Consider the following 24,176-nt stretch of genomic DNA (forward strand, 5'->3'; position numbering starts at 1 on the left):
TCATTATCTGCTGTTATTTCTTTCAAGAGAAAGTTTCTGCAAGTTTCCTGTAAGTGTCTCAAATTCACATAGAAAATTTATCTTGAACTCAAAAGACTTGAAAATAATAAGTGGTGTATTTGAAGCTAAATTTTTATGAGGCTAAATGGTAGCATAGTAATAATTACATAATTGAAATTTGAGATTGGATGACTGAACCAATAGTTTGTTTTCCCTGATACCTAAAGAAGTGTAAAAAATAACATTTTATTCATACAGTCTCAATTCATACCAAGAAACACAAGCTAACTTTTACTAATCAAAAGCTATGGTTGATGGAATTATTTTTGTTACTTATAAATATATCTGCAGAGATTAGCATGTGAAGACAGTTTCTTGTAATTACCTTCAGTTAATAAATTGGCATAGATCATTAATATACTTCTATTTTTTATAAACTTAAGGTCAACATGAAACTGTAGTTTTGAGTGATGGCACTCAGAAATTTTGAGTAGTATTTGGTGATAATCACTACAGGGTAATCTATTTTCTTATATATTCAAAATTTAATAATTTCTATTTGCTTTCTAACAGATCAATTTCTATTTGTTTCTTTTCAAATTTTTTTGAGTTTTATTGAGATATAATTGATATATAAGATGGTATTAGTCCAAGATGTACACCATAATGATTTGGCATATGTATATATTGCTAAATGATTACCACAGTAAGTTTAATTAACATTCATTACCTCAGTGGTTACAATTTTTTTCTTGTAATGAGAACTTTCAAGGTCTATTCCTTTATAATTTTCACATATAGTGTAGTCCCCATGCTGTACAGTCCACTCCATTCCAGAACTTGCTTATCACAACTGGAACTTTTTACCTTTTGATCACCTTCACACATTTTCTTCATCCAACCCCCTCCATCTGTTCTCTGTATCTGCAAATCACATTTTTTTAGATTCCACATATAATTGAAATCATACAGTATTTGTCTTTGTTTGACTTATTTCATTCAGCATAATACCTATCCTTTGTTGTCACAATGGCAGGATTTCCTTTTTTATGGTTGAAAAATATTCCATTATGTATCTATTAAATATATCTATACATCAATATCATATCTTCATATCTTGCATTTCCTTTACCCACTCATCCATCAATGGACACTTAACATTTAGGTTGTTTCCACGTGTTGGCTATGGTGAATAATGCTGCGGGCATGCGTGCTAAGTTGATTGTCATGTCCAACTCTTTTCGATTCTATGGACTGTAGCTTGCCTGACTCCTCTGTCCATGGGAATTCTCCAGTCGAGAATACTGGAGTGGGTTGCTACACTCTCCTCCAGGGGATCTTCCTGACCTAGGGACTGAACCCGAGTCTCTTATGTCTCCTGCATTGGCAGGTAGGTTCTTTACTACTAGCACCACCGGGTCAGCCCAAATAATGCTGCACTAGACGCTAAACATGCAGATACCATTTTAGGATATTGATTTTGTTTCCTTTGTAGGTATATATAACTGGAAGTGGAATGCTGAATCAGTAGTTCTTTTCATTTTTTGAGGAACTTTTATTTCTGTACTGTTTTCCAGACTGCCTGCATCATTTTACATTCCCACCAACAATGCTATTTTTTAATTTTAAAATATTTATTGTAACATAATGATTATATTATATACTAATAATACTATACAGCATAGTATGTATAATACATAATACACCTGTATCATTTTTTCAGTTTTAAGATTGAGATGCAGCTATATCAATTAATATAAGTATAGTAAAAGTGAAAGTGATAGTCACTTGGTTGTGCCTGACTCTTCGAGACCCCACAGACTATAGTCCGCCAGACTCCTCTGTTCATGGAATTCTCCAGGCAAGAATATTAGGATGGGTAGTCATTCCCTTCCCCAGGGGATCTTCCCAACCCAGGGATCAAACCTGGGTCTTCCATGTTGCAGGCAGATTTTTTACTGTCTGAGCCACCAGGGAAGCCCCTAATATAAGTATAATTAATCTTAATGTAACAGTAAAGAAAAACTTATTTTGAAAGGAAAAATCAAAGAACTTATGTAAAACATAACACAGTTTAGCTCCATAAAGAACTCTTCAGCATATAGATTTTACTCTTTTCCTTGCACACTCACTTTAAATTTTGAAATGAACAATACATGGTTTAAAGCATAGTAAGTTAGTCTCAGGACTTCCCTGGTGGCTCAGACGGTACAGTGTCTGTCTACAATGCGGGAGACCTGGGTTCGATCCCTGGGTTGGGAAGATCCCCTAGAGAAGGAAATGGCAATCCACTCCAGTACTATTGCCTGGAAAATCCCATGGACAGAGGAGCCTGGTAGGCTACAGCCCATGGGGTCGCAAAGAGTCGGACATGACTGAGCGACTTCTCTTCAAGTTAGTCTCATAAGTTCTCTTAGCATCGTCAACATTTCTATCAAGAAATAGAAAAAAAATTTTTTGTATAGTATTAGAGAATCACACTTTAGTGTCATTACATTGGTGCTTTTAAATAATTAAGGTTTTGTGAAATATAATTATCTGGTTATAAATAATATTTCTAACCCCTAGACTCAGAAATAGAGCTTTTAAAGGAAGCATTTTAAGCTGCAAATTAAATATGTTTAGATAATGAACATATTTTTTCTTTCTTTCAAAGCAAAATATGTAATAAAATCCCAGATGTATCTTTTGCAAAAATTGATAGGCTGATCTTAAATTTTATATGGAAATGCAAAGTATCTAGAATAGTCCAAATTACTACTTTTTATAAAAGAACAAAGTTGGAAGACTAACACTACTCAAATTTAAAACTATAGTTGACCCCTGAGCAACATGTGGAATTAAGGGCGCCAGTCCCCCTCCCTACCCCATTACAGATGAAAATCCATGTATTACTTTATACTCGGTTCTCCAGATCCTCTGTTTAGCATCTGCTGATTCAGCCAACTGACAATCGTGCATAGTACTGTAACATACATTTAGTGAAAAAAATCTGTATATAACTGGATAGTTCAAAACTGTCTTAAGAGTCAACTGTATAAACATTTTTCCAAGACACTGTAGTACTGGAATAAAGATAGACATAGGGATGAAAGGAACAGAATTGATTGTCCAGAAATAAAACTTTACATTATGGTAAATTGATTTTTCAATAAAGGCGATTCAGTGAGAAAAGGACAGCATTTTCAACAAAGGGTACTGGAAGAACTGTATATCTATATGCAAAAAAATAAACTTGAATCTGCATCTCTTACCATATACAGAAATTGACTCTAAATGTATCATAGGCCTAAATGTAAAACTAAAAAGTAGAAGACACAGAAAATCTTCATGATCTTACCTATCTTTCATAGATAACAACCTCAAAATCATAATCTACTAAAGAAAAAATATCTTGTTTGACCTTATACAAATGGAAAAATTTTACTCTTCAAAAGACATGATTAAGAAAATGAAGACAAGCTACAGACCAAGAGAATATATTTGCAAATTATCTGATAATGTGTATCTAGAATATAAAGAACTCTTACAGCTTCATGATGAAAAGCTAAATAGTCCAACTTAAAAATGGATAAAGATTTAAATAGACATTTCATAAAAAATATGTTAATGGATAATAAGCACACGAAAAGATATTCAACATTATTTGTGTTTAGGGAACTGTAAATTAAAGCCATAATGAGATACCACTGTATGCCCATTCCAATACTTGTACTAAAATCGACAGACAATATCAAATGTTGGCAAGGAATGTAGAGGAATTAGAATCATTGTATTGTTGTTTTTTTGGTAAGTAAAATCTTTCAGCCACTTTGGAAAACAGTTTGACATTTTCGTAAAAGATTAAATAGGCTTATTATTTATCCCAGCAATTCCTACCAATGAGAAATAAAAGTGTATGTTCATCCAAAGATTTGTTCACAAATGTTCATGGGAGGATTAGTCATAGTAGCCCTAAAGAGGAAATCATCCAAATGTCCGTCAGCTTCTGAATGAATAAACCAAATGTGATATCCTCATTTAATGGAAGACTGTTGTTTGGCTAGTTGCTAAATTGTGTCCGACTCTTTTTTGACTCCATGGACTATATAGCCCACTAGGCTCCCGTGTCCATGGGATTTCCCAGGCAAGAATTCTGGAGTGGGTTGCCGTTTCTTCCTCCAGGTAATGGAAGACTATTCAGCAATAAAAAGGAGTGAATTTCTGTCACATACTACGTACGGATGAGCCTCAAGCACATCATTAAGTGAAAAAAGCCAGACACAAAAGACCGCATAATATAAGATTCCATATGTATGAAATTTTTCAGAAGTTGTAAACCTATAGAAATCAAAAGCAAATCAGTGGTTGCCCAGGACTGGAAGTGGGAGTGAGGATTGATTGCATATTAGCTGAAGGGAACTTTTTGCAGTGATAGAAATGTTCTAGAACTGGATCCTGTTAATGGTTGCACAACTATAAAGACACTAAAAGTACCCATTGAATTATACACTTTAAAATGGTGAATTTTATAGTATTTAAATTATACCTGTAAGAAGCTGTTTGAAAAAAGATATGCATTGTATTAGTCAAGATTTAATGAGGGAGGCAGAAAAAGTAGATTATATATATGCCTTATATGTATCCAGTATTTGTATGTTTATATATATGGTTATTACAGGAAACTAACTGGCTTATGCAACTCTGGGGGCTAGTGAAGCAAGTCCAAGATCTGTAAGGATAGGCTGTCAGGAAGGGGAGAGCCAGAGAAGGGAGAGTGATGGTAGACCAAGCTGCTGTTTGGAGTCTAACTCAGGGCATGTCTAAAACTTTTTAAAAGAACTTCCACTGATTGAGTGAGGCCCTAATAATCTCACATCAGGGACTTGAATTACATCTGGAAAATCTCTTCATCACAGCAGTAGATTAGTGTTTGAATAACTGGACGAAGGTGTGTGCAGAATATAAAAAGCTACTGTCCTCCTTACCAAAAGGTAAAGTGGGAGGATGAATCAGGAGTGTGATTAAAATATACACATTTACTATATATAAAATAGACAACCAACAAGGACCTACTGTATAGCACAGGAAACTGTACTCATTATCTTTTAATAACCTATAATGGAAAAATATCTAAAAAAGAATATATACAGATATATAACTGAATCAGTTTGCTGTACACTTGAAACTAACACAACATTGCAAATCAACTATATTTCATTATAAAATTTTTAAAAAGACAGTGACCAAAAAAACGTGTTTTGTTTTCTACAAAAAGATAGGCTGCTTTTACAAGGTCTGAGGAATTTCAGTTTGTTCATTCACTGACTCAAATGATGTTTTTTAGAGGAACTATTGTGCGCCAGGATAGGCTGTACTCTCATTAAAAAAAAAATTCTTTACATGCTCACTGGCACATAGAAGATGCTCAAATATTTATTGAATGACTGTGCCATCAATACACCACTAGATTTTATTCATCTGCCGATTTTATTTATGCACATGGTATTTGTGTAGGCTATCATCACTTAGATGGAGTATCCATTGTGCAGTCTCAAACAGCAACGTTTCACGTTTCTCTCTCCACGCATATTCAAAGAATGTACACACTTAACTTTTTCTGCCAAGAATTTCCTGAAGGAAAAGCGCAGTCGAAACAAATAGCAAATAGAGAAACAAGATAAATTCTTGATTAGTTATAATATTTACAGGGAAGTAGCTAGGGGACACTTGAAGACTTGATCCCCCTTGACAGTGAGTGTTTTACATGAATCTGTTTCCAGCAGTTCCACCGCCCCTTCCAAGGGAAGGCAGGTAAGTAAAAAATCTCATTCACCCACCCTCCATTTACTCGAGTAATGCATATTATTGTTATGATAATCCTAATCTGTCGCAGCTCAGCAACTGCCTCTCCAGGCAACTGGTTCCGGCCGCGACAGTTTCCATGGGGACAACTTTGTTTCTACGCGGCGACCGCCCAGCTCGGCAGCAACCTGTGGGGTTCCGGACGTTTCACCCATCGTTTTCTTTTTTCCTTTCACCACTGGAGAAGTTCTCTGAACGTTTCCCTCTTATCCGAGCAGCCGGAAAGAAGTGAAAGCAATCAGACAGGTACTTTCTTGTCCTCAACTTTTCTCTTCACCCCTCTCCCAGGGCAGGAGATTTTGAATTGGATACCCGCCCAAATCGTCTCTTTTTCGAGGCACGATTCTCCGAGTTTTGTGGGCATCCGCGGCAAATGCAGTTGCTATCACAGTTCATTGTTCAGCACTTATATGACATTTCAGATGTCTTAGGGATTTCGTATGCCTATGTTTTGCTTGATGATAGTGTTGCTTTCTAGGAAGGTGGAAAAGCTAAGATAAAATACGGATGTTTAAAAATATTAACGATGTAAAGTATCAGCTTTTGGGAGAAAGGGATTGTACCTCGACAGCTGGATTGTGTTGCTGTGATTTGCATTTGAGGGAAAATTTGAACTCAAAATTTCAGAACTGTAAGGGTATTTAGAGAGCATCTAATCCAGTTCCATAATTTCATCCATGAGGAAGCCCTCACTCACAGGCAAGGGACAGCTTCATTTCTTTACAGCAGTGAATGGTAGGACTCTAACAGGAATCCCTATCCATTTATCTCAACTGCCATTCTTGGGAGGAAGATATGAAGAGAACTAGAACTTTTGATACTGATATGTAAGATATGTTATAAATATATTGAGACTAGCTTTTACAATAATGGCTTTATGGACTTTTTCTCGTCACAGTACAGAGTATTTTAATCCTTAGGGGACCAAGATGTCAGATCCAAACAAAGCTGCCATTGCAGCAGAAAAAGAGGCTCTGAACTTGAAGTTACCTCCCATTGTTCGTCCCCCTGAAGACATAGGTGTTGACACACCAGCACAAAGTAAGTTGCTGAGCTACAGAAGATCCAAGGAGCAGCAGAAGACAATTAATCAGTTAGTGTAAGTAGCATATTAGCTACTAGCATACAAGCATAAATAATCCTTGTTTGGAATTTGAGTGAAATAATCAGTGTTTGCACACTCATAAAACGTTTTAACTATTTTGGTTGTTCATGAGCAAAATACCATCTTCAAATTCAATTAGGAAAACAATTGAAAAAGTAATAGTAGTGAGAATAAATGTTGTACAGTGCTTACAGTGTTTATTCTAAGCATTGTTTGTATTGTTTTACGTATACTTCTCACAACAGCCCTATAAGATGGGTACTCTTGTTACTGCTATTTGTAGATGAGTGAACCGAGCTGCAGAGAAGTAACTTGCCCGAAGGTCTCACAACTTGGATTTGGATCCAGACAGTCTAGTCCTAGAGTTCACATACTTTGAACACCACACTATTCCTCCTCATGATATATGATAACCATACTGGTTCCTGAAAGTAAAAGCAAGTAACTGGGCCTCTACAAATAGCATTGCCCTTGAGCAAACACTTAGTAAAAAATGTTGAAACTACTTGTACTTAAAATTTTTTTCTATACAGAAGAAAATAGAGTCTAACATCCTGCCCTTTACCCTCCAATTTAGTGGAAATTAAAACTAATTTAGGGACTCCCCTGGTCTTCCAGTAGTTGAGAATTCGCCTGCCAATGCAGGGGATATGGGTTTGATCCCTAGTCTGGGAAGATTTCCTATGTTGCAGGGCAACTAGGCCTGTGTGCCACAAGTACTAAGCCCACTCACCAAAACTGCTGAAGCCCACGAGCTCTTCTCTTTAACAAGAGAAGCCACCACAATGAGAAGCGCACGTACCACAACTAGAGAAAGCCTGGGCATGGCAACGAAGACCCAGCGCAGGCAAAAAACAAGTTAACAAAAAAACCACAGATAATGTAGGCTGCTGCTGCTAAGTCGCTTCAGTCGTGTCTGACTCTGTGTGACCCCATAGACGGCAGCCCACCAGGCTCCCCCGTCCCTGGGATTCTCCAGGCAAGAACACTGGAGTGGGTTGCCATTTCCTTCTCCAATGGGTGAAAGTGAAAAGTGAAAGGGAAGTCGCTCAGTCGTGTCCGACTTGTAGCAACCCCATGGACTGTGGCCTACCAGGCTCCTCTGCCCATGGGGTTTTCCAGGCAAGAGTACTGGAGTGGGGTGCCATTGCCTTCTCCGATAATGTTGGCACCAGCTACCAAAGGCTGGATAAGGATGGTTCACTCAATTCATCATTTACTGGGAATTCCCTAGGTACCTGACTCTGCTGGACTCTGGGAATAAATAAGAAAAAGACGTTGAGCTCACCTGTCAGATGTGAACTTAACACTGAACTATAAAACAGGGAATTTCTCTCTGGTGGATTTCTGCTTATCCTTCTGAATTCTCTTTCCCTTTTTGGTCTGCCTCCTTTAGACATATTTTCACAACTGACTACATTTTTCTCTCTGTTATATTGTTATGATCATTTTGTTGCTAGTTAAAATAAGTTAGGGGCTTCCCCGATGGCTCAACAGATTAAGAATCTGCCTGCAGCACAGGAGACAGACAAGACTCGAGTTTGATCCCTGGATCTGGAAGATCCCCTGGAGGAGGGCATGGCAACTCACTCCAGTATTCTTGCCAGGAAAATCCCATGGACAGAGAACCCTGGTGGGTTACAGTCCATGGTGCAAGAGTGGGCTACAGTCAATGGTACAAAAGTTGAACACAATTTAGCAACTAAACCACCACCGCCATTAATCATATAACTTCTTTAGAATTACATTTTTATTAGTCAGTCAATCTTCTAATCATATTTAAATCTAAATGTATAGAGTATATTAATGGTAGTATAGATATTGTTAGATACTTTTTACCCCTTTCATTTCTAAGACTCTGATCAATGTTTCAGTAGACTTAGACTAGAGAAAAAAGGAGTTCCTTAGGAGTTACATGTTGTTCTTGCTCCAGAACCTTTCATAATCTCAAGAGTGTCATGTTGAACTACTTGAAGTTCCATGAATATATTATATTTTTTACATTTAGTGAAAAAGGAATTTCACAGTTGTTTCCTCACATTTTATTCACTGGAGATTATTTTTCTGCCTGAATACTTATACTTTTGAATCACTTTCTCTGGAAATCCTTATCCTAATCCCTTTTGTGCAGCTTTAACCCTTTCTATAATGCATATTTCTCTTACATCTGTTAAGCAGATATTAAGTATCTACTGATTCACAGACACTGTGCTTGTTATTAGAAAGACCATAGAGAATACAACATAAAGGACTGTTGTCTTTTCAGAAGCTTATATTCTGGTAGGAGGAGGCAGATAGTAAACACAATAAAAATAAAAAATAAAAAGATTATATTAATTCTTTAGATGGTGATAGATCCTGTGAAGAAATAAAACAGTGGGATAGAGAAAGTGTTTCTAGGAACATTGAAGGTAAGTCCTATGGACATGATATTTAGAGATTTAAAGAGTAAGAAGCTTGTCATTTAAATGAACATGGGAACACCACTCCAGCAAAGGGGATAGCAAGCATGAAAGCCCTGAAATGGGAATGCTTTCAGTGTGTTGTAGGAGCTGACAAATTATCAATGCCACTAGAGTATCAGGGACCTGGGGAAGAGTAGAATCAGGTGAGGTCTGTAGATAGAGTTCTAGGAATAAAGTGGGATATAAGGAGTCCTGGGCAGAACTGGGCCCCCTGCTAGAGCAGGTCCTGGGAACACTTGACTGAGCAAAGATAGAAAATTATTCTGTAGCTTTCCAGATTTCCAGGGAAGAGCCACTTCTTCCTTGGCCACTGCCTATCTCTTCATTCAGACCAACCTTTCTCTTCTTTACCATATGTAGTCTCTCACACGGTCCTTTGAAATTATCCAGTTTTATTTATCTGCTTTTGGTTGTTAACACAAAAAGGAAAAACAGGGAGTGAAAAGGCTCCTTCTTATATTCTTCTCAGCTCTTTTTTTTAAAAATTGATTATTTATAGCAGAAGGAGAAAACACACTCCAGAAAATTATTGCTATATTAAAGAGTGGTATTTATACATAAAGAGCTCAAGGAAGTTAGACATATTTATCTTGGGATTGTTACAGTACAAGGTAGCTAGTGCCAACTGGATAAGGATAAGGCAAAGTCCTTGAAAGTATTGATTACTGAGAGCAAGGCTGCTGAGGGAGATAGTGACAGATAAAGGGATGTCTGGCCTGGGCCTTGACAATTAACAAAGAAAATAGGAAGAAGGATATTCCAAGTATGTTTTCTACTCCATGTGAGAAAGCCTTTGGAATTTAATTTAGTCAGGCTTCATAAAACTCAACAGGGAAATGAAGCTACTCAAGAAATCGAATTCAGTTTTATACTGTTTTAATAAATGAAGAATGTCTAGAATGTGGAAGAGAAAAATTTTCACTTTGCACTGATCAAGCAACATCTGGAATTCTTGGCTTATATTTTAAGAGGGATATTGATAAACCATTATAGCTAATGAGGAGAGTGAGAAGCCGTGAAACTGCCTAATTTGAAGAGAACTGACTTGTTTAATGGGGAAGAGTATAGACTCTGGCATTAGACAGGCCTGAATTCATATTCCATCTCTGTAGCTTATTAGCAATGTAATAAGCTGTCAGGTAACTTTACTTATGGCAAGTCAGGTAACTTTACTTATCTTATTCTTTCTATCTATAAGATGGGAATATAGTGGTTGTCTTGTAGGGTTTCTATGAGAGTTAAATGAGATCCACTCTTATAAAGATCTTAAGTCAGGGCCTGTTGTTGTTCAGTCGCTAGGTTGTGTCCGACTTTTTGCGCCCCCATGGGCTGCAGCATGCCAGGCTTCCCTGTCCTTCACTGTCTCTGAGTTTGCTCAGATTCATGAGTCGGTGATGCTATCTAACCATCTCATCCTCTGCCACCCTCTTCTCCTTTTGCCTCAATCTTTCCCAGCATCAGAGTCTTTTCCAGTGAGTCGGCTCTTCACATCAGGTGGCCAAAGTATTGGAGTTTCAGCTTCTGCATTAGCCCTTCCAATGAATAATCAGGGTTGATTGCATTTAGGATTGACTGGTTTGGTCTCCTCTCTGTCCAGGGAACTCTCAGGAGTCTTCTCCAGGCCCAAAATTTGAAAGCATCAGTTCTTCACCACACAGTCTTCTTTATGGTCCAACTGTCACATCTGTACATGACCACTGAAAAAACCATAGGTTGGACTATACAGACCTCTGTCAGCAAAGTGATGCCTCTGCTTTTTAACATGCTGTCTAGGTTTGTCATAGCTTTTCTTCCAAGGAGCAAGTATCTTTTAATTTCATGGCTGCAGTCACTGTCTGCAGTGATTTTGGAGCCCAAGAAAATGAAATCTGCCACCGTTTCTACTTTTTCCCCATCTATTTGCCATGAAGTGATGGGACTGGATGCCATGATATTAGTTTTCTTAATGTGTTGAGTTTTGAGCCATCTTTTTCACTCTCCTCTTTCACCCTCATCAAAAGACTCTTTAGTTCCTCTTTACTTTCTGCCATAAGAGTAGTATCATCTGTATATCTGAGGTTGTTGATATTTCTCCCAGAAGTCTTGTTCCAACTTGTGATTTATCCAGCCTGGCATTTCACATGATATACTCTGTATATAAGTTAAATAATTAGGGTGACGATATACACCCTTGATGTACTCCTTTCCCAGTTTTGAACTCCTTTCCCAGTCCTTTGTTCCATGTCCGGTTCTAACTGTTGCTTCTTGACCTGCATACAGATTTCTCAGGAGGCAGATAAGGTGGTCTGGTATTCCCATGTCTAAGAATTTTCCACGGTTGGTTGTGATCCACACAGTTAATGGGTTTAGCATAGTCAATGAAGCCAATGCCTAGGATGTGATAAAGTTGTCATAAATGGCAACTTATTGACAGGAATGGTCAAAGGAACTGAATAGGTATCACTAAGTTTTGGAGGGGTAATATAGAAGAGGAATGTGATTTTGTTTTTTGTATATATAGCTCCAGAGTATAGAAGTTAAAAGCATACAGCTCAATATAAGAAATTTGTTTCTAAGAATATGGCAATAAGTTGGGCTACCTCAGAAAATGATGAGTATTATCTCCCCTCAGTCATCCTAGGGTACAGTTTGATATTTTTGAGAGTATTCACACAGCAAATAAGGTACTGAACTAGACATGCAGAATCTTTCCCAAATCCACTATTCTGGTCATCCGTTCTACAGGTATTTATTGACCTTGATGGACACTAAGTGGTATGGAGAGAGCAGTGAGCAGAACAGACATTTGTCTATGGCATTTACTAGTTTGGGCTTATGTGGTTCTGGTGGTCATCCTTTCCTTCAGTTTCCGGATCTCCTTTTGCCTCTGACCATGACTGCTTTGCCTCCTTCAGTTGTTCTTCATCATTCCTGTCATGCTTGGCCCATCCTCCAGTCTTCTTTCTTGGGTCTCTTTTCTTTTCCTTGTATACTTTCTGCTTTGGCCCTCTCTTCTAGTGTATTTAGCCTTTATAAACTGGTAAATTTGTTTTCCTAAATATGTTCCAATGCTTTAAAAAAAAAAATCTCAGTAACTCCCCATTGTCTACTAAATTAAAAAGCTTGCTATTTGATACTCTTAGCTAGATATTCCAATCCGCTTCTGCAAACTTATCTCCATCTGTTCCATAACGTCTGGGCAGATTGGACAACTTATTCTCAGTTTTTGCCTTTAATTGATGGCTTGTCTCCCTGTTTCTTAGGGTCTTTGTCTGCTCAGATCTATCTGCCCAAGAAAACTTCATTACCTATGATCCTCTTCCTCATTTCAAGCTAATAGCAAATGCTAACTTGTTTACATAGCCCTCATAGATGCCTTCTGGTAGCGTGAACTTGTCCCTCCTCTGAACCATCAGTGTCTCATACTTCCCCCCAGCCCACCCTTTTTATATGGCGTCCTGATCTTATCCTCCCACCCTTTCAGTTTATAAATTCCTTGAAATTTCTCACTGCAATATTTTAATAAAGCCTAGTAGGATATCTTGCATATATAAACATTCAGTACGTATTTATTTGGTGACAGATGAGTGGATTATATGATAATATAATTTCATTTAAAGAAGTTATATTTTATGGATAATGAATTGTTACATTCAAAACTGTTTATTGAGCACCTATTTATGTGCCAGGGATCAAGATCATCCCCAAGAAAATGAAATGCAAAAGGCAAAATGGCTGTCTGAGGAGGCCTTACAAATAGCTGTGAAAAGAAGAGAAGCAAAAGGCAAAGGAGAAAAAGAAAGATATACCCATTTGAATGCAGAGTTCCAAAGAATAGCAAGGAGAGATAAGAAAGCCTTCCTCAGTGATCAGAGCAAAGAAATAGAGGGAAACAATAGAATGGAAAAGACTAGAACTCTCTTCAAGAAAATTAGAGATACAAAAGGAATGTTCCATGTAAAGATGGGCACAATGAAGGACAAAAATGGTATGGACCTAACAGAAGCAGAAGATATTAAGAAGAGGTGGTAAGACTACACAGAAGAACTATACAAAAAAGATCTTCATGACCCAGATAATCACTGTGGTATGATCACTCACTTAGAACCAGACATCCTGGAAAGCGAAGTCAAGTGGGCCTTGGAAAGCATCACTACAAACAAAGCTAGTGGAGGTGATGGCATTCCAGTTGAACTGTTTCAAATCCTGAAAGATTATGCTGTGAAAGTGTTGCACTCAATATACCAGCAAATTTGGAAAACTCAGCAGTGGCCATAGGACTGAAAAGTCAGTTTTCATTCCAATCCAAAAGAAAGGCAATGCTGAAGAATGTTCAAACTACTGCACAATTGCACTCACCTCACATGCTAGCAAAGTAATGCTCAAAATTCTCCAAGCCAGGCTTCAGCAGTACATGAACCATGAGCTTCCAGATATTCAAGCTGGATTTAGAAAAAGCAGAGGTATCAGAGGTCAAATTGCCAACATCCGCTGAATCATTGAAAAACCAAGAGAGTTCCAGAAAAACATCTATTTCTGCTTTATTGACTCTACCAAAGCCTTTGACTCTGTGGATCACAACAAACTGGAAAATTCTTCAAGAGATGGGAATACACTGCCTCCTGAGGAATCTGTATGGAGGTCAAGAAGCAACAGTTAGAACTGGACATGAAACAACAGACTGGTTCCAAATAGGGAAAGGAGTACGTCAAGGCTGTATATTGTCACCCTGCTTATTTAACATATGCAGAGTACATCATGAAAAACAGTGGGCTGGATGAAGCACAAGCTGGAATCAAGATTGCCAGGAGAAATATCAATAACCTCAGATATGCAGATGATACCACCCTTATGGCAGAAAGCAAGGAAGAACTAAAGAGCCTCCTGATGAAACTGAAAGAGGAGAGTGAAAAAGTTGGCTTTAAGCTCAACATTCAGAAAACTAAGATCATGGCATCTGGTCCCATCACTTCATGACAAATAGGTGGGAAAACAGTGACAGACGATTTTTTTAGGCTCCAAAATCACTGCAGATGGTGATTGCAGCCATGAAATTAAAAGACACTTGCTCCTTGGAAGAAAAGTTATGACTAACCTAGACAGCATATTCAAAAGCAGAGACATTACTTTTCCAACAAAGGTCTGTCTAGTCAAAGCTATGGTTTTTCCAGTGGTCATGTATGGATGTGAGAGTTGGATTGTGAAGAAAGCTGAGTGCCGAAGAATTGATGCTTTTGAACTGTGGTGTTGGAGAAGACTCTTGAGAGTCCCTTGGACTGCAAGGAGATCCAACCAGTCAAATCTAAAGGAAATCAGTCCTGAATATTCATTGAAAGGACTGATGCTGAAGCTGAAACTCCAATACTTTGACCACCTGATGCAAAGAACTGACTCATTTGAAAAGACCCTGATGCTGGGAAAGATTGAAGGCAGGGGGAGAAGGGGATGACAGAGGATGAGATGGTTGGATGACATCACCAACTCAATGGACATGAGTTTGAGTAAACTCTGGGAGTTGGTGATGGGACAGGGAGGCCTGGCGTGCTGCAGTCCATGGAATCACAAAGAGTTGGACACGACTGAGGGACTGAACTGACTGATTATGTGCCAGATACTATTCTGGGTATCAAGGATAAGGCAATGAATAAAATGGTTTACAACACATAATATGTCACGTGGTGCCAAGTAGTATGAAGCAAGGAAAGTAAGCATAAAGAGGATGGAGAGTGAAGGACATGCTACTTAGTAAGGGTAAGGGAAATCTCTGACAAGGTGATGTTTGAATAGAAATAATACGTATAAGGGCCCATATCAGATTAACTTAAAAATTGTGATGTTATAATTGAAAATTATGGGCTATTATTTATAGTCTCCTTTTATATTACACATGAATAATATGAAAATTAAAGACTCATTGATAATGGTAATTGAGATTTATTTTTTATAGAAAATTAAGTAAGATAAAGAACCCTTGAATATCTCTTAAGTATAATTGAAAAAATAATCAAATAATAATGTTTTAATATATCTTAATGTTATATTCAAGAGAGTCATACATTTTTCTAACTGTAAATTTCAGAATTGAAGGAGCCAAAAGGAATTTAGACAGAACACTGGGTAAAAGAACATCTTCATCACCAGAGCCAGATTATCCTCCAACTGTAGGTTTATATTTTCTCTTTAAAAACCGTTAATGATATACTATTTTAACTATTGTTTTAAGTCAATGTCAATATAAGTAGTATTTTTAAAGAATAATGCATATATTTAAAACTTTTTATGTTTTTATTAAAAATAGTAAAATTACTTAAAAAACTTTCTTGATTTAATTATGTCTTATTTGCTTGCTTTTGACAGATGACCAGTGAAATTAAAAAGAAAGGAGTGAGTTGAATTTTTTATATTTCTTGTTTTGAAAATGTTCAAACTGTTGCAAAGTAGTTCCTTCTAAGACCACCTGCGATATTCCATCCTAGAGAAGAATTTAGAAGCAGATTATTTCCTTTGCCTAAGGGAACAAACATGTCACGATGACAATGCAGGTTTTACAAGTAACATTCTTGTTGCCATTCATTATTTGAGGATTAATTGTAAATATTTTTTTGTTCTTATCCCAAAGAAAAAAATATTCAAAGTGGTAGTTATAAAGGAAATGCATTTCCATTTTTGTCATGCTGACATTGATGTAATGATGACTGCTTATTTAGAATTTATTGTGTGCTACTCACATGCTAGATGACAGAAATTAAAAAAAAAAAGAAGACACTGAGTGCATGGGTGACAAAGTGCAACCGTGACATGCTTGTTAGAAAGATAATAACATGTAAAATTTATTTAGCAGTAAAGAATATGGAAAGTTATGGAGCTGGTTACACAAAAGAGAAATATATGAAGCATATTCCCAAATGGGGCTACAGGCTTTCTAAATCCCTTAAATTTCCCCCTCAGGGTAGAGGACTAAGAGTACCTTTCCTACTGACTGCTTATCTTTGGAAGAACCTCATTTTAGCTATTTCAAGTTTTTCTGTCTTTTAAAGTGTTCCTCTCCTCCCTCTGCCTCACAACTTTTCTAGAGACTTTGGTTGTGGATTTTTCCCTTTGCTAGGTGTAAGAACCCTAGTAAAAACAACTCCAAAACATTTATAAATATTTAATGTGAGGCTGGGTGAATGGCAAGTTATTTTTGGGTGTATGTGGTTAACATCCTCATTTTTTCATCTACAGTTTTTGCCTTTAGTGTCTTACAATCCAAAGTAGGTACCTGGGTATAAAATAATCATTCATGCTTAAAGCCACTGCTCTTGGCAACCTGGCTTCTAGGAACTTCACCACTTCATCACTAATTTCACTAATGACCACTAGTTGCCAAACCAAAAGGATGTTTTTCCAATATTTCTCTCCCTAGACCTCCAGGTAACTTTTTAAAACCTTTTATTTTTACATAATTGAATACTTGTTATCAATGTAACAGGATAGATGACTCAGAAATAGACCCACTCAGCTATAAGCAGTTGTTTCTGATGGAAGTGCAAAAAATCAGTTCAATGGAAAAAGGATAATCTTTTCAACAAATGGAGTGGAGCAATTGGAACCTCATTAAAAAAGAAAAAAATGAAAGAAATAAACAACAAAAACTTTCAAACCTCAGCCTAAACTTTGCACCTTGAACAAAAATTAACTAAAAATTGATCATAAATTTAAATGTAAAGCAAAACTATTAAGAAAAACTTTTAGAAGAATATCTAGGAGTAGGCAGAGAATTCTTAGACATGACATCAAAAGCATAATTCATATTAAGGACCTAAATGTAAGACTGGAAACCGTAAAACTCCTAGAAGATAATATAGGCAGAATACTCATTAATATAAATAACAGCAATATTTTTTAGGATCTGTCTCTTAAAGCAAAGAAAGCAAAAGCAAAAATAAACAAATAGGTCCTGATTAAACTTAAAAACTTTTGCACAGCAAAACCATCACCAAAATGAAAACATTCCTACTGAATGGGAGAAAATATTTGCAAATTATGTGACTGATAATGCATATAAACAGCTCATACAACTCAATATCAAAAAAATAAACAGCCTGGGACTTCCCTGCTGGTCCAGTGGTTAAGAATCTGGTTTCCAATGCAGGGAACACGAGTTCAATCCCTGGGCCGAGAACTAAGATCCCACATGCAGTGGGGCAACTAAGCCCACATGCCACAGCTAAGACCTGATGCCACCAAGTAAATAAATATTTTTAAAGACCTGATTAAAAAATGGGCAGAAGACCTGAGTAGACGTTTTTCCAAAAAAGACATACAGATGGCCAATAGGCACATGATAACATGCTCAATATTTGTTCATCATTCACTCATCAGAGAAATATAAATGAAAACCACAATGAGATATCACGTCATACCTGTCAGAATGGCTGTCATTAAAAAGACCACAAACAACCAATGTTGGTGAGGATGTAGAGAAAAGGGAACATTTGTACACTGCTGGTGGGAACATAAATTAGTGTGGCCACTATGGGAAACTGTGGCGGTTCTTCAAAAAACTAAAAAATAGAACTACCGTATGACCCAGCAATTCCATTTCTGGGTATACACCTTAAGAAAACAAAAACACCAAGTTAAAAAGATAAATGCATTCTAATGTTCACAATAGTATTATTTACGATGGCCATGTAAAAGAATGAAAAATTTCCATTTACATCACCAAGTGAAATGAGTCAAGCAGAGAAAGGTAAATATTGTATACTTTCACTTATATGTGGAATCTAAAAAAACAAACAAAAGAACATAACAAAACAGAAACAGACACACAGATATAGAGAACGAAATTGTGGTTGCCAGTGGGGAGAGGAAAGCGAGGAGGAGCAAGACAGGGGTAGAGGATTAAGAGGTACAAACTACTGTATATTAAAAAGCTATAAGGATACATTGTACAACACAGGGAATATTGCTAATATTTTATAAAAACTTTAAATGGAGTGTAATCTATAAAAAATTTTAATCATTATGTTGTACATCTGAAATTAATATATATTATAAATCAATTATACCTCAATTTTAAATAGCACAAACCATGGGAAAACCACTAAATTATATGTCATCATGGAGAAGAAAATGGCAACCCACTCCAGTATTCTTGCCTGGAGAATTCCATGCACAGAGGAACCTGGCGGCCTATAATCCATGAGGTTGCAGAGTCAAACGCGACTTAGTGACTAAAACAACAATATATGTCATCAAAATTAAAAACTATTCTACGTGAAAGACTCTGTTAAGAAGATGAAAATACATGCTACATATTGCAGTAACGTTTTGACAAATCACATATCCAACAAAGGATTTGGACTTAAAATATTTAAGAACTCTCAAAACTCAATAGTATAAAAACAATCCAGTTAGAAAATGAGTAAAAGACATGGATAGACATTTTACCAAAGAGGATATATGGATGGCAAATAAGCACACCACATGCTCAATATCATTAACTATTTGGGAAATGTAAATTAAAATTATGACAAGTTAATCACTACGTACCCATTAGAATGGCTAAAAAAGAAATAGTGACAATTCTAGCTGACTTTTGACACTGCTGAATATTCGTTTCTTTTAAATGCCTTTATACTTATTTTTCTGTTTCTTTAAATGTTGTTTCCCTGTCATCTTCATGGGTTTCTCTTCCTTGTTTGACTGCGGCTTGCTAGGTTTCCTTGAATCTTCCTGGATGATTCTTTTCTTATTTCAAGTACCTTTCATATTTTGATGACTCCCATAGATTCTGATGCACAAATACCTCAAATTCAACATGTCAGAAAAAAATGAACTTATCAGTTTCTTCCATAAGACTTCTATTCCTCTTTATTCTTTATTCTAATTATCACTATTTATCCAGTCACTCATGATTGAAGCACCAGTGTCTTAATTTCTTTTTCTCCCTTTCCCACTGCCCACCTGCTGTATAGTTAGTCCCTGAATGCTACGAATATTTTTCCAATTAGTCCTCTTCTTGCCCTAGCCTTAGATTGGGCCTTCATCTTTTGCCTTGACTCTAGCAGCCATCAGTGGCTTCCCGTAACCTATAGAATTAAATCTTAACGTGCATGCAAAGCTTTCTGTAATGTGACTCCTACCGAGCCTCTTGCCTCTCCTCTTGCCACTCTCTCTATCGTATCTTATGCTTCACCAACATGGAATGGCTTATTCATCCTTGAGGAAATATATAATTTCTCACCACACTGCTTTTGCCTGGCACATCCTCTCACCATCCATGCTTCCTTTTACCCGGCTGTATCTACTTCAGCTCAGTTATCATCCCCAGGGAGTCTAACCTATTCCAATGGGTTTGGATAGATGGCTTCTTATTTGCTCCTATTATGTTAATACACTGCTTATTTTTGTTATTTTACTTAGCACATTGTTTTAGGTAGCCCCTTGATCTTTTTATGTATTACAGTGATCTATTTTCTAGTTTTGAGGCTAGGAATTGCTTCTGTTTGAACATCTTTGTGTCTTTAACAACTATGTTCAGTTCAGTTCAGTTCAGTCACTCAGTCGTGTCCTACTCTTTGCGACCCCATGAATCGCAGCACGCCAGGCCTCCCTGTCCGTCAACTCCCGGAGTTCGCTCATACTCATGTCACATCGAGTCAATGATGCCATCCAGCCACTTCATCCTCTGTCGTCCCCTTCTCCTCCTGCCCCCAATCCCTCCCAGCATCAGAGTCTTTTCCAATGAGTCAGCTCTTCACATGAGGTGGCCAAAGTACTGGAGTTTCAGCTTTAGCATCATTCCTTCCAAAGAAATCCCAGGGCTGATCTCCTTCAGAAGGGACTGGTTGGATCTCCTTGCAGTCCAAGGGACTCTCAAGAGTCTTCTCCAACACCACAGTTCAAAAGCATCCATTCTTCGGCGCTCAGCCTTCTTCACAGTCCAACTCTCACATCCATACATGACCACAGGAAAAACCATAGCCTTGACTAGACAGACCTTAGTCAGCAAAGTAAAACCATAGATAGCCTTGACTAGACGGACCTTAGTCGGCAAAGTAATGTCTCTGCTTTTGAATATGCTATCTAGGTTGGTCATAACTTTTCTTCCAAGGAGTAAGCGTCTTTTAATTTCATGGCTGCAGTCACCATCTGCAGTGATTTTGGAGCCCCCCAAAATAAAGTCTGACACTGTTTCCACTGTTTCCCCATCTATTTCCCATGAAGTGATGGGACCGGATGCCATGATCTTCGTTTTCTGAATGTTGAGCTTTAAGCCAACTTTTTCACTCTCCACTTTCACTTTCATCAAGAGGCTTTTTAGTTCCTCTTCACTTTCTGCCATAAGGGTGGTGTCATCTGCATATCTGAGGTTATTGATATTTCTCCTGGCAATAGTGGATACTCAATAAATGCTTGTTGAATTAAAAAATATAAATAATTATGTTCAGTTAAATACAACAGGTATTGTGACAGAAGTATGAAGAGACTACAGTGGGGACCTAAAGTAGGAAGTTTCCAAAAGAAACTTTGAAGCACGTGGTTTCACTTAGAAAAATCAGACATCTCTTTGCTGAAGGAAGAATGTATATTCCAGTTGTCATGCTTACAACTGGAATATACATTCTTCCTTATATATATATTATGGGGTAATTGGTGCTGTTTATTGAGATGGCTGAGACTCAGATCAGAAAACTGAGTTTCTGATCTATTTTCTAATCTGATTAGAAACTAGGAGATCAAGGGATGTCTTTTGGCTATGCTGAGTATTTCAGAAAGAACTGAGTTCTAGAGATAAAGATTTAGAACACATCAACATATACAGTTTATGGTGATGAGACTAGGTGAAGTCACCTAGGGAAAGAGGAAAGAGAAAGAGTGAGGAGAAGATCAGGTTCACAACTAGACAAAGTCAGTCTGATAAGAGATTGGGGACCACCACAAGACTTTTAAGATCAAGCAGCATATTAGTGGAATAGACATAGAAAATAACCCTCTAGAAAAATTTTTGTGCAAGCAACTAATTGAAAATACTGTAAATTAGATGAAAAAATGTCCAACCAGGCCATTCCTTAAAAACTTCTAATTTTGAAATAATTTCAGACTAGTAAAAAATTGTAAAAAGAGTACAAAATATTCTCTTGTATATTCACTTGTTCTCATAATAGTTACATTCTTGCCTGCAACAATGATTACTATGGTGGTTGCCAGATAGTAATTTTCTTTGTATGTTTTTTAGTTGGAATTTTGTATTAAGGAAGAACATGGTCTTTTTTCTTTCTTCACTCATTCATTTATATATCAGTATATGGGCTATGGGTTTCCCAGGTGGAGCTAATGCTAAAGAACCTGCCTGCTAATGCAGGGGATGTCAGAGACGTGGGTTCAATACCTGGGTTGGGAAGATCTCCTGGAGAAGGGGATGACTACCCACTCCAGTATTCTTGCCCAGAGAATTTCAAGGACAGAGGAGCCTTGTGGGCTACAGTCCAAAGGGTCAAAAAGAGTTGGACACAACTGAAGCAACTTAGCGTGTGTGGGCTATGGAGTCTTATTTTAGCTATTGAATTTAATATGTTGTTATTGTCATCTATTTTGATGTTCAGCTGCCCCAAATTTGGCCACTGGGAGCACATCAAGTTGCCTCTTATGTTCTTTTTAGCTTATCCCATCAACACAATAAGATGTTCCAGCCTTATATGGTACTTTTCCTGTTCTAATCCTGAAATCATCATTTCTCCAAGGATTCTTGGATCTTTTTTAGTAGAGAATGGTATTTAGAAATTGGGGCATCAGTGTAAACTATGTAACTGAGATGTAGTTGGTTCTTGGTTCCTTCAGAAAGAGCCAGGAATTTATTTATCTACCTATCTACCCATCCGTCCTTCCCTCGGTCATCTGTCTATCTTGAAAGCCTTGAGTTTATGCTGATGCCTCCTATTCCAATTCAAAACCACAGAGTTCTAGCCTTCCCTCTTTGCATGTTTGTTACTCCCTTTTCTCACATTCAGAAACATGAATTTCATGAACCATAATATATTTACTTATTTTACTAAGTTCTATAACACAGGTAAACAGTTTTTAAATTGCTAACTCGTGTGAGAAATCTACTCACTGTAGTTCAATATTTGTCTATAGTTTTATGTACTTAGCTTGAAGGCATATATCAAAATACTATGTTCAAAAATTAGTTTGATTAGTTCTATATTCCTTTCAATGTGGCTATGTTTTTAATTTGAAATCCATTTAGGTTCGTTTGTTTCTTTCTTTTTCATTTTGGCTTTTTCCTCTCGTCCTTACTAATTTTCTTCATTCATGTTTTTGAGTGTGTGAAACAATAGCATATTTTAAAGTCAGAACTGCATCCAAATCTATAATCAAAGACGCATCCTTCATCCTTCTACCCTGTTCCTCCCCCCAGTACTTTCTCTCTGTTGCAACCTACTCCCTTTAAAATAACTGATGATGTTGATTTCTGGTTTATCCTTTCTGTGTTTAATATTTCATGAAGAAATAGATAAATGTTCTTATTTTCCTTTTTATCTTACACAAAATGCATCATACTATATTCTTTTGCATTTTAACTTCACAGTACACCCCAGAAATCCCCCCATATACATTTATAGAGATCTACATTTTCTCCCAGCTTTATTGAGATGTAATCGACACCTAACATTGTGTACGTTTAAGGCTTAAGATGCACTGACTTGATTTCCTCACTCATTTTTATTGCTGCACAGAACACACCAGTGTGTTATTTATTCAGCCGCTCTCAAATATTTCTAGCATTCTGTTGCTATGAATAACCTTGTGTAAGTGTGTTTTCATACTGTTGGAGGTATGTTTTCAATTTCTAGAAGTGAGACTTCTGGATCAATCTGTAGTTTAGTTAGAAACTGCAAAATTTCTCTCAAGAAGGTTTGTACCAGTTTGTGTTCCTACTTGTAGCTTGTGAGAGTGCTTAATTCACCATAGTCTTACCACAGAATATAGGGGTCATATTTTTTATTTTTTGTCAGTCTGAAAGGTGACAAATGGTATCTCAATGTAGTTTAAATTTGCTTTCTCTAATTACGAAGATCAAACACCTTTTCATATGGTTAAGAGCTATTTTTGTTAACATTTTTATTGTGAAATTGTGGTTCATATCTCTTGTTCATTTTTCTATGTATTTTACCCTAATTTTTATGTAAACTTTAAAAAATTGTAATAAAACACACATAACATAAAATTTACCATCTTAACTATTTTAAAGTATACTGTTCAGTGGTATTAAGTATTTTCACATTGTTGTGCCACCAATCTCCAGAATATTTTCATCTTGCAAAACTGAAACTCTACACTCATTAAACACTCCCCATTTCCTCTCCCCCAGCCCCTGCCAAGTACCATTCTATTTTTTGTTTTACGTATTGACTACTCTAAATACCTCATATAAATGAAATCATAAGGTATTTTTTGTCATTGGCTTATTTCATTTAGCATAATCTCCTCAAGTTTTACTCATCTCCTAAATTTTTAAGCATTCTTTCCATTTTATTTGAGAGATATTTTCTCCCAGATTGTCAGCTATCTTTTGACCTCTTTTATTATGATGGGTTTTTGCCATGAAAGCATTTTAATTTTATGCAGTCAGAATTTGTTAATTATTTTTTCTTTTCTATACCTGGAATTTGAATCATAGTTATGGAGTTTTCCCCTACACTCAAATGTAGAAGAATTTTATCAATTTTTTCTAGGCCTTGTATAGTTTTATTGTTTCAGTTATTTCTTAACCTATGTGGAAGTTATTCTTC

At 36.8% G+C, this 24,176-nt stretch overlaps 1 protein-coding gene across 1 annotated transcript in view; it reads left to right on the top strand.

Moving 5' to 3' along the window:
* Positions 6,754-24,176, top strand: part of DNAH12 (dynein axonemal heavy chain 12) — a 171,174-nt gene continuing 153,751 nt past the window's right edge. Inside the window, exons 1-3 of the mRNA XM_018066673.1 lie at positions 6,754-6,943; positions 15,473-15,554; positions 15,751-15,777. Of these exons, the coding sequence (XP_017922162.1) occupies positions 6,774-6,943; positions 15,473-15,554; positions 15,751-15,777 (279 nt within the window). The 5' untranslated portion in view covers positions 6,754-6,773. The remainder of the gene's footprint in view (positions 6,944-15,472; positions 15,555-15,750; positions 15,778-24,176) is intronic.

Source organism: Capra hircus, chromosome 22 (assembly GCF_001704415.2).
Source record: "Capra hircus breed San Clemente chromosome 22, ASM170441v1, whole genome shotgun sequence".
NCBI lineage: Eukaryota > Metazoa > Chordata > Mammalia > Artiodactyla > Bovidae > Capra > Capra hircus.